Source organism: Asterias amurensis, chromosome 12, assembly GCF_032118995.1.
Source record: "Asterias amurensis chromosome 12, ASM3211899v1".
Lineage (NCBI taxonomy): Eukaryota > Metazoa > Echinodermata > Asteroidea > Forcipulatida > Asteriidae > Asterias > Asterias amurensis.
Genome location: NC_092659.1, coordinates 17,836,039 through 17,848,240, shown reverse-complemented (window position 1 = coordinate 17,848,240; position 12,202 = coordinate 17,836,039). Strand labels below are relative to the sequence as shown.

The following is a 12,202-nucleotide window of genomic DNA, read 5'->3' as shown; positions in this document are numbered from 1 at the left end:
AGCCCACTGCATCGTTTAAAAGCTCTAAAATATATATTTTTCTTTTTACAGTTTCAATAAATCTAATGAAAACTTACTATAACTATTTATTCGAATGTCAGACACACATTATTAATTTTATCATTGGACTTTTAAAATTATGTACAAAGCTCTAAGTATAATAAACATATTGTATCAAAACTATAGCCATTTATAAAAAAATTATTCTGTTTTCTGAAAAAAAAAAAAAAAATAATTGATCTGATTTGATTTCCATTTGCTGAAGTAAAAAAGGCTTGGTGTAGAGATTTATAATAATAATATAGGAAATGTATAATGCACCATGTCTGTCACAGGTGACACTCCTGGCGCAGGAACTCAACTAAGCTTACATCTGCCATCGTTGCTACCGTTGTTCTAAGTCTTGGTGCTGTAATACGCTTCAAGATAACCCTGTACGAACTCCTCCACCATGGAGCGATCTGGAATGCTCTCCGCCATCCCATACACAGCGGCCTACAAGACAAAACAAACTTGATTACAATAGTGACCATAATAATAATCAAAATAAAAACATGGCTAATGCAAGAACCTCTAAGCGCATAAAGAAAATAAAGAATACAACTTGTGTGAAAGATAGATTACAAATAAGCAGATAATAGATAAGCAGCTTCAAACAATTGAATTTTTTAACAGACTAAAAACAGTGTACAGAAAAGCACAGGAAGACTATTCAAAAGATACGGTGCAGCCCTGAAAGGCTGCCTGACCCGCATAAATAATTTTGGGCAAACAACAACCCTTTGTAAAAATTAAAACTTATAATAAAGAAAACTTACAAAGCACACGAATCCACAAATGTGCCTATGGCACTTCATACAAACCATGCCCATAGCATATTATATCATGTTCAATAATGGAAATGTAAACCTAAGCTAAGAAGACACCCAGAACACAGTACACGTGGTAAAGAGAGAAAAAAATGAAGGTTTAAAAGACAATCCATTTATTGAAATACTTGACTAAAAAGAGTAGCCTCTATAGTTTTTTTTTTAATTTGGTCACAAAAAAACAGATGATCTTTCTTCATACATTGACACCCAACCATGCCGCATGTCTTAAAAGCAATACAAAAGGGACATCTACTTACAATGCCTTCTGCTTTTGCTTTGGGATCTTTCATAATCTCCGAGGTGCAATCCTTCAAGGATGATAAAAAGGCATCTGCAATACCTGGTCCTGTATGCATCTTGGTGACGACAAAATTAACTCTGCAAATAAGACGAAACCCCAAATTAATTATCAACGAAATATCAGTTTAGCATTATTAATATCAATGTTCATATAACCCGATGCAAAACATAATTGGTTGGTCGAGTTAGCCTAGTGGTAGCTGTACTTGCCTTCCACCTCTAGGACTCTGGTTCGAATCACAATGGGTGGGGGGGGGGTCACTATGTGAATTGGGTTTTCAGCCTCTACCTGATTGCATGGGCTTTCACTAAAATAATTTGTTGGGGTTGCACACAGAGCAAACTACATCTAACCACTTGTCTTTTCCACCAAATCACCCCGAGTTCACTCGTCACAGATTTCAGGCTGTCTGGACCTTGATGACGACGCCATTGAAAGTGCATTGGGCTCTCTTTCGTGTATACCACAACACATGGGACAAAGGGTTTTATATCCCGTTGAAAAGGATGAAGCAATAATGGCCAAGTGTGTTGATTAAGGACATAAGTGTAACAAATTGGACTCGGACCTACACCCACTTGATCAGAAACACCAGAGCTTGAGTTCGCTGTTCTTATCCACTCGGCCCTGACACATTTATATTACTATGAAGGCAGTCGGTTCTCTTAAGTGCATTAGGTCCCATCCAAAGGACGAAGCAAGGACACAATGTGTCACAAATAGGACTCGAACCCACACCTGGCTGACTAGAACACCAGAGCTTGAGTTCAGTTCTCTTATCCACTCAGCCACGACACATTTTTATTATAATAAAGGCCCTCACTCACCCTGATGGGTATTGTACCGTAAACATATGCCATCCAGCCTTGGTTAACGCCGAGCCCAAACGGTAGATATCAAAACATTTAGAGCCAATAGAGAGGATATTGACGTCTGGCTTGCCATAGACGAATAGACCTGGGATTTCTCTTACTCTGAAATAAAATAAAAATAACAGTATTTAATGGAAGGTATATGTTTGGTAATCACTGTTACAAAAAAATTGTAATTAAAAAAAAACTTTGGTTAGAAGCTTAGAGTAGCGTTTGATTAGTAAAAAGCATTTTGAGAAACATTTCACTGGAAGTAATGTGGTTATCTAGAAATATTAACTGTAATTCAAAAACAGTTCGAGGTACATCATTAAATGAAGGTATTTGTTTGGTTATCACTTCTAAAATTAATGCCAATACAAACCTTTGATTAGCCTACAGCATAGTTTGATAGTATAAAGCATTTTGAGAAACATTTCACTACGAAGAATGTTGTTAAGTAAAAAGATTTTATGCCACAAATTTTGAATCTGAGAAGCTTATTCTTTCTGCATGGACATAAACATTTGCTCTGAAAGCATCTCAAAAAGAAATGAAAATTTCAGATATCTTTGTCAAAACAAAAACACAGATTTCATTTAATTAATAAGCAAAAGTAACACTAAAATAATCAGTGGTTACTTACTGTTCTTCTATGTAGGCCCTCGTTTGAATGATCTTCACAGCGTTTTCCATGTAACCGTCTACACCAACAGACATCATAGTGGCCCAACACGTCGCGATGATTGCACCAGATCTTGTACCTAGTTAATTAATTGTTTGCGTTATTTTTGCTTGGTTTGTTTTTGTCCGTTTGTTTCATGGGATTACTAATTATGTTTGCTTGCTTTGGCTTACATATTTGTTCATTGTGTTTTTGTTTATACAAAAATAATTTTTGGTACTCATTTTAATAGCTTACAATTTTTGTTTTTGCGTTTATTTTGTTGTGCTGTAAGTAGATTTAACTTGGAGCACACATATTATAATTGAGGGGGTTTACACTTGACAAGCTTGCTTCTTGCTTCTACCATTGTCTACATATTTGTTTAGTCTGATCGATTTGTAGGTATTGTTTCTCATTAATTTGCAATGATGTGAAAATAGAATGAATGAATGAATGAATAAGTGTAAAGCGCTATGCTTTTTTACCCCTTTTTAAAACTTTTCGTAAGCAAAGAAACAGTTTTTACGGGACAGGGGATTCCACGCTTACCGACACCGACAACGACAACTAAAACTAAATCGGTGATGATGACGACGACGACAACGACACGGACACGGACTTCTTCAACGACATCAACAACATTACATGGTGTTATGTAAAAGGAGTAGGTCTCATAATTTAATCATAGTCCCACAGTAACCTTGCAGGAAAATACTAAATGTTAAAATTGCTTCAGCATCCATGAGTGATGGATAAGAGCACTATATAAGAAGCCACCATTATTATTTTTATAAAAATGTAACTAACCGCCAACAGCTGGTGATGCGTAGATACCACCACACCAGTCAGTGTTCACGTAGAACTGTCCCAGTCGATATTCAGTATTCTTGTACAAAACAAGTGATGAACCTTTGGGTGCCAGACCATACTGAAATATAAAAAACAAAATTCTCTGTTTATACTGGATTGCCTAATAGTTCCTCCTTTTTTCTTTGTATTTAGTTTTATATTTTTTATGAAATATTGCTTTTCATCACATGGCCGGCAACTACTTCAAGGTGAGGGCTACAACTATCTGATTTGGGATATCGACCAAATCAACTGTCACCAGGGCACGTTGCCACCTACAACTAGGGCTGAAACCGGTATAGCCCCCTTCACAGTCCGTTAGGATGTAGGCAAGGGTACCATCCACTAGGAGCCTAGTTGGTAGAGCAGAATGTACTACCTTTGTAACTATCGTCCTTCGGATGGGACGTAAAGCCGTTGGTCCCATGTGTTGTGTAACGCATGTAAAAGAACCCAGTGCACTTGTCGAAAAGAGAAGGGGTTCGCCCCGGTGTTCCTGGTTGTGGCTGCTTAATGCGCCGTAGCACCTTGTAAACCCTTATAAGGTGCTAAATAATTGGGTCTCAGAATTCATCACTGCAATAACCTATCTTTCTGAAAGTTTGTATATACTCAGCGCCTTGAGTACCTTGTTTGGTAGATACGTGCGCTATATAAGACTTCGATATTATTATTATTATTTACAAAGCAATTATGGTTAAGTGCCTTGCTCCAGGGCACAAGTGTCATGACTGGGATTCAAACCCACACTCTGCTGCTGACGACACCAGAGCCTGCATCCTATGAACTAGATCGCTCGGTCGAGATACCCCAAAAAGGTCCTGAATTGTTGGTGAGGAGGTAAAGTCTGATAAACTTTGACATCTCACCTTGTGGGCATCAGCCGAGATGCTCGTCACACCGTCAATGGAGAAATCAACACGTGGAAGATCAAGTCCAGCTCGTTTAGCAAAAGGGATGATGAAGCCACCCATACAGGCATCCACATGGACGGGTATGTTATATCGCGTCCCAAGCTGGGTAAAGAAGGAGATCAATGCGCACACAGATTAAACTACATTTATAGACACTCGACACCTAATTGGTAAATGGTAATTGTCAAAGACCAGTATGATCCAAACAAATGTATAATTAACAAATCTGTGAACATTTGTACTTGATTGGTAATTGAAGTTGCAAGAGAATAACTAGGGAAATACACCATTGTTGCACAAAACAGGCTTTAGGCCTGAAGTCTTTTAATACTTCAGTGAGAAATAACCTCTTTCTCAAAACTACATGGCTTCAGAGGGAGCTGTTTTTCACAATGTTCTTTTTAACTGTCAACAGCTCTCAATCGCTCGTTACCAAGTAAGTTTTTATGATACAGGTGGCCAGAGAGCCTTTTGTGTTCCACCAAATCACACACAGAAATCACTCATCACAGATTCAGGTCTCGTGAGCCGTGATTATGACACAATTGAACTGACATGCAACTTTCTTTTTGCAAAAAAAAGAGGAAATGGCCGATCAAACAAAACCTTTGTATAGTGTTTTTCAGTTTTCTATGGCACTGTTTTGAAAAAAAAGAGAGGAAATCAGCTGATCAGATGAAAAGCAAAACGTGATGTCACAATAAAAATCAATATGAAAGTTATTGACACTCTGTGCTTTAAGTAGGATTTGAAACTTTGCATGGTGGAAATAAGAGTTTGCGGTCACACCATGTAATGACTTTCTCTAAAAGAGTTGGGGTGGTTCTGAAAAGAATTGTTGGATTAACTCCGTTTAACACCATGTAATTACATGGTGTTACTGCAAACTCTTCTATAATCTGTGCTTTGCGAAACTTGGCCCAAGATTGCTACAAAATGATGTTTAGAATTGACAATTTGTTTGAAATACTTACCTCAGCGATTTCTTCTACTTGTTCAACCACACCGTAGGGGAAGGATGGAGCTGAGACTACAAGCATACAGGTGTTCTTAGATATTTTCTTTCTCATCGCCTGCGGGATGAACAAAATAAAAATCCCGGTCGTGACACTTGTGTCCCTGAGCAAGACACTTAACTATAATTGCTTCTCTCCACCCAGGGGTAAATGGGTACCTGTGAGGGCAAAGATGGTTCTTGTGATTGATTTAGCCGAGTAGCGCATATTAATGTTGCACAGGCTGCATACTCCCCACCAGGGAGTTGAGATGGTTTAAGGAGTGGTTTAAGGCCCAGTGACCAGGGGTAATAATGTGAAGCGCTTTGGGACGCCCTCCGGGTGTGAAAAGCGCTATATAAAAACGGGTTATTATTATTATTATTAAGTAAGCAAGACAAGTTTTCAAAAGAACATAATATACCCAGCAAGTAGATACACACATGGTGTTACCACAAACCAAGTATTGATACCTCAGAATGCAGTGCCTTAAATCCCATTAAAGGCAGTGGACACTATTGGTAACTGTCAAAGACTAGGCTTCACAGTTAACTAGTGTATCTCAACATATGCATAAAATAACAAACCCGTGAAAATTTGAGCTCAATCGGTCATCGAACTTGCGAGATAATAATGAAAGAAAAAACACCCTTGTCACACGAAGTTGTGTGCGTTTAGGTGGTTGATTTCGAAACCTCACATTCTAAATCTGAGGTCTCAAAATCAAATTCGTCGAAAATTACTTCTTTCTCGAAAACTATGGCACTTCAGAGGGTGCCGTTTCTCACAATGTTTTATAACATCAACCTCTCCCCATTACTCGTCACCAAGAAAGGTTTTATGCTAATAATTATTTTGAGTAATTACCAATAGTGTCCACTGCCTTTAAGGAAACTAAGTATTGATGTTTCTTCTTTACAGTCATTCAATAGACCGATCCATTAGGCTCTTCCCACGGCGCACGTGTCAGCAAAAACGTGTGCACCTCTCCAATGCCATTCTGAACAACTCTGCCGCGCGTGCCAAGCATATGCACACACATGTCGGACTACATAGCGTCGGACTTTTGGTTGTGCAATGGTTGTGATTGGTCAATACGCAATGAGCTGGAGCTTAAAGGCAGTATTGGTAATTACTCAAAATATTTATTAGCATAAAACCTTTCTTGGTGACGAGTAATGGGGAGAGGTTGATGGTATAAAACATTGTGAGAAACGGCTCCCTCTGAAGTGCCATAGTTTTCGAGAAAGAAGTAATTTTCCACAAATTTGATTTCGAGACCTCAGGTTAAGAACTTGAGGTCTCGAAATCAACCATCTAAACGCACACAACTTCGTGTGACAAGGGTGGTTTTTTCTTTCATTATTATCTCGCAAGTTCGATGACCGATTGAGCTCAAATCTTCACAGGTTTGTTATTTTATGCATATATTGAGAAACACCAACTGTGAAGGCTAGTCTTTGACAATTACCAATTGTGTCCACTGCCTTTAAGGGTTCAGTGTATTGCAGTGCATGACTTGCACCCCCAGAAAAAAAGTTTTGACAAAATAGGGAGACCCACCATTATCAGGGCTAGATAGTTCAGCTGGAAGAACGCAAGCACATTGATCCTGAGGTGGAAAGTTCAAGTCCGGCTCTAGTGAACTTGATAACGGAAGTTTACACTGCCTTTAAAGTAACATCAGACCAGGCCTTAGATCGTCATCATCATCACACATACTCTACGTTCCCAAAACTCGTCTGGCAAGTTACGGAGACCGTGGCTTTTCCAGCTGAGCACCGCGTCTCTGGAATTCCTTGCCAGATGAGCTGAGGGACACACCTAATCTATCTACATTCAAACACAACCTCAAAACTCATCTGTTCAATATGTCTGCTTGCTAGCATCCGGCGCCTTTGAATGGTACCATTCCAGATACTGTGCGCCTTATAAATTTTATGTTATTACTATTATTATTATTACTTACCCTGACATTAACTAGCTTTGTTTCTGGGTCCATGGGCACTTCGATGTAACGCATCTTGAAATACTTGGCGGCCTTTGGGAAACCAGCGTGGGCACTTCGGGGGGCAAGGCTAGAAAGAAGAAAAGAACAAACAAAATTTATTTTTTTGGCAATTAAAACGTCTTCAAGAAAAAAAAAGGTGTAACTTCTATCCAAAAGCTTACTTTTCATAGCGTCGTTTAGATTATCTTACCAACAAAGGAACCCAGCAAACTCCCAAAAGGGGATATAAAAACCAAGCTGGCAACGGCCAATCTCCCTCCTACAAACATCGCTTAGGAATTTCACTAATCAAGAAACTGTAATTCATCTGTAAACTAGACTAGACCCTTTAAAGTAGTAGTCCCGGCCGATTTTCTTTTTAAAGTAAAAAGCTCTCTTTTCTCCCGAAATCCCCAAATCTACTTCGCGGCAATGGCAAGACAGTTCTGTTAAGAACAAACTCTACCTTGCAAGTAGATACACACATGGTGCTACCGCAAACCAAATTATATAGTTTTAAGATAGGCTCACATTTCTGGATTCTTGATCCCTAGCTTGTAGGCTCGCTCTCTGTATGCCTTGCATGCCATCAAGATACTCTCTGTGCCTCCCGACGTCATCTGAATCAAATAAATGGATTTTACAAACAAAAAACATGAACATAAGTTTTACAGTGAGACGAAAGTTAAGTAGGATTTGAAACTCCGCATGGTGGAAATAAGATATAGAAGAGTTTGCGGTAACACCATGTAATAACAATCTCTAAATGAGTTGGGGTGGTTCTGAAAAGAACGTTATTATAACATGTACAACCAATTTACGGCACTTCCCTTAAAACATTGCTCTGTGAGTAGGGATTCATGGCATGGCCAAAACACATGATCTACAAAAAGTATCAAAACCCTTCCAGCATCCTGCTTGAAGAAACGTCATGGCCTGGATTCGAACCCACACCCTGATTAATGAGTCATTAGAACTCTGGTCCAGTGCATTTGTATCACTCATTCAAGACACACTACACTACTTTTACAAACATTTCTTAAAGTTCTCAGACTGTGACAGATGATAAGAACACACAGGATTTTCAAGTAGTATATCAACTTACAGTTCCACAAGCACTTGAACCACCGTTGAAGAAGTCACAGCACATAGCAACAACTTCTGCCTCCATTTTCCGAGTCCCTGGAAACACATCTGGGTGGAGTAAATTATCCCCAACAAACATACCATAGACCTACGAGAAAATGGAAACATTTGAAGCTGTAAACACTGTGAATAGTTTATTTATTTCTTTCATTTATTGGTATTTACAAACAAAATGATCATCAGCAGTAGCTGAAAGGGGTCACTTAACAAAGGTACAAATATATATCTAAAAACATAAATATGCAAAGTTCATGCCGGTATGACTGACAAATGAGCCTCGTAGCTTTACCTTAGCCATAAGCTCGTCATGGTGCTTTCCACAGTTATACACAGCCCCAGAGAGTCTGCCTCCCTGCCAGTCAATTGTTTCTACAAGTCAATCAATTAAAAAAACAAGTACAGGTTTTATTTAAAAGTTTTTATTACATAACTGGTGTCTTGTGGTCGAGCTGTCTAGCTGTAAGGCCTAGCTGACTTAAACCGAGTTCTGGTTGCTGTCAGCAGCAAAGTGTGGGGTTGAATACCGGACTTGAGGATTGTTTCGCAAAAAACTTAGGAAGGTAGTGCATCCTGTTCTACCAGCCAGGCTCCTGGTGGATGATACCATACCTACATCCTCACAGACTTGTGCTGCTGAGCACGGACTGCTTCGAAACATTAGGAAGGTCGTGCATTCTGCTCCACCAACCAGGCTCCGAGTGGATGATACCCCATGCCTACATCCTTACAGACTGTGAAAGGGAACCGCGTTTCAGTCCAAGGAGTAGGTAGCAACCTGCTCCTCTGGCAACAAAACCGTTGGTTTGAATCCTGCTCTAAGCACTTTTTTCAAACCTTAATCGTTTAAAACTTTACTCAGTCAGTTTTCTATCACTTGAATCATGAACCCTGTTAGTGCTATTGAAGTGCCCCTCTACACACACTCACCCAAGCTTTTATATTTTTCTTCGATGAGAGTTAAGAGCTTGTCATCACTGAGACCGTTGTCTGGTAGCGTTGTGTTATAGAAAACACCTGGCGGAAGGGGAAACATATCCTTAGCAATACTGGCTTTGGTCTTGTCCAACTCTTCCTGTATCTGTTTTTAAAAAAATCAAATAAATCACAGACTTTTAATATTAAAGGAGTTTTGAGTGCAACTGTTCCTCTCTAGTTCACTTCACTTCAAAGCAATGTTTAATTCCACATATATTGCCTGATCATAAAAAAGTACAGTCAATATTAATATTAATGTGGAGGCACGTTAAAAAACACAAGGACTCGTCAAAGAACAAGCCTTTAAAACGGTAGCCGTGACCCGACTATGCAATCAATAGTATTGACTTAGACACTAGTCGCCCGAGCTTACTACTATCATCATTTTGTTGGTTCGGGTGAGGTGGAGGGGGGGAGGGGTAGGGGAGTTTACTTCAGGATTTAAGGAAAAGAGTTTGGGATTACCTTTCGACCAATAATGGGCAGGTTTCGGATGGTTCTGAATAAGGAGAGTTTTGTCCTCTCAAAAATACCTGAAAAAAAGAAGTCATTAGGTCAAGAGTTTAGTCAAAAGTTTTCTAGATTTCGAGACCTCAGAATTTCAATAGAAATTTACATTTCTGGTGCCCTTTTACCAAGAAGAAAATCCTATAGTGTCCTTGATTAAGCCAGATTTTTACTAGACTTGTTGACAAGTCGTTAATGGTCCCACGCGGTGAGATAGTCGAGTTGATAGCGGTGATCTCACGAGTCTCGCGCAAACTGCTGGTTGCCAACTTCTACTCCCCGTAAAATGGGACCGTAGTCAAGGGAGCAGTAGTCTTGCAGGGCCAGCAGTCTCACCAGAATAGCAGGGAGATTCGGAACACTATCACCGCAACAGACATTTAACGACTTGTCCACAAGTCTAGATCTTTACTAATATTTGGTGCGTTTGTTTAGCTTCCCTGGGTCTACCCCGCGGTGCTCACTCGGGTGAGCCCCTGACAAGAGCTAAACGAATGATCACTCACTGTTCTCATTGTGATGTCATGTACCTGGGGCCTGCCCCAAAGTGACCCACCCCACAAGCAGAGCACTGGGGGCTGACGCGGCTGAGCCCCTGGAATGACGTCAAAGCTATTCAAACACACCGGGGGCAGACCGGGGTTGACCCGGGGAAGCTAAACAAACGCACCCACTGTGAGGGAATTGAGAATGTAAGGGCTTAAAGTGTTGTGTTTTGCCTTTTACCTTCAGACGTGGAGATGAAAGTGAACCTCATTGTTAAGGAATGTGTTGGAAGATGAAGACAAACAATGGTCAAGATGAAGATGAGAGAGTGAGTATGGTGAGTTTGCTAAGTTTCCCCAACTCCACCAAGCTTCGAAGTTGGAACTCACTGAGCTCGTGAAGAAACAGCTCCTCCCTGAGCCATCCTAGGATGACCACAATCATCGCCGTGGCTAGGATGATCTCCCATGCTTCTCGTCCACTACACTGATCGTTGACGATGAAACGAACGCCATCCAAATACTGAGGTACAACTTCCTGAAGCGGGTTAAAAAGAACTTGAAATAAAGATTTCACCAAACAGTTTTGACTTTTAAAACAAAACTGGGAAAAATTACTACAGGTATCCTGCCATTCGTGTTGAAATTATTAGTATGACTCAGACTAAAATGAGAGTTTCCTTTAGAGCCTATTACAAAAAGGTAAAAATGAGTGAAAAAGTGGTGGCAGGATACAGACATCTCTCTTCCTAATACAATCCTTCCATCATAAAATGACTCTAAAGTAATAAGAAAAAAAATTGATTCCCAATAACATAGCCAACACCAATAGGCGCCCCTATCCATCAGTATAAATGGCACCAGCATACTGTACCACTCTCGGTGACCGATGCAGTGTCACAAGTACTATTTTGAAGGCACTGGACACTATGGTAGTTATTCAAAATAGTTGTTATGATAGCGTAAAAACTTCAGTGGTAACAAGCATTAAAGCAATAGAGAACTGTCAACAACGTGAGACACGGCTCCCTGCCTCTTGTCTCTGGAAGTAACATAGTTTTTCGAGACAGAAATAATTTCTCACTAAAATAATATTTGAATTGTTTCAATTTTAAGTCAAGCCTCAAGTCAAGTTATGTACATAAAAAGTGAGAAGACTGGTCTTTGACAATAACCAAAAGCAAGGGTGACGCCTAGCCTGCCATAAATTGTCAAGGGTGTCCAAGACTCCAAGGCAGGCGCCTCCCCTGAAAAACGCCCCTCCCTCCACTCTCTAGTTTGTTCCCGATCGACGACGTGCGTGACAGCAGTTCCAGTGTGACAGTCGACCTCCATTTGTCCATGGTCGTTCCACGTTTAAATTACCGCTTAAATAACAAAACAAACACTGAACATTACCTTTAACTGAACGAAAACATCCATGTCGATCGAATTTACGTCATATAAAAGGTACAAATCTACAACATGCACTCGGATCGAGAGACATCAGGGATTATATAACCTTCCCACCTCTGCACTTTAACAACTTTTTATAACTACAAAAGAACAGCGCCCTCCATCGACAGCCTTTTGGCCTGCCTCAACTGCTGACGTCACACTTGTTCTGGCGCAGTGGCGAGGTAGTGTAGGGTGAGGCAGGGTAGGTTGATA

General features: G+C 40.0%; 1 protein-coding gene across 3 annotated transcripts; it reads right to left on the bottom strand.

Moving 5' to 3' along the window:
- Positions 1–212: 212 nt before the first annotated feature.
- Positions 213–12,083, bottom strand: LOC139945014 (sphingosine-1-phosphate lyase 1-like). 3 transcript variants are annotated; one of them, XM_071942242.1, is made up of 15 exons: positions 11,951–12,083; positions 10,943–11,090; positions 10,026–10,093; positions 9,513–9,663; positions 8,875–8,954; positions 8,545–8,673; positions 7,971–8,059; positions 7,419–7,527; positions 5,429–5,527; positions 4,410–4,556; positions 3,499–3,619; positions 2,671–2,788; positions 2,001–2,147; positions 1,130–1,250; positions 213–495 (listed from the first exon to the last, which is right to left on the bottom strand). In XM_071942242.1, exons 1-15 carry the CDS (start codon positions 11,972–11,974, stop codon positions 397–399), a joined length of 1,650 nt encoding a protein of 549 aa, XP_071798343.1. In that variant the 5' UTR covers positions 11,975–12,083; the 3' UTR covers positions 213–396. The 3 variants fall into 3 exon arrangements, with proteins under 3 accessions (XP_071798343.1, XP_071798345.1, XP_071798344.1); XM_071942244.1 differs by lacking the exon at positions 2,001–2,147; XM_071942243.1 differs by lacking the exon at positions 11,951–12,083 and having other exon boundaries at positions 10,794–11,075.
- Positions 12,084–12,202: the final 119 nt, after the last annotated feature.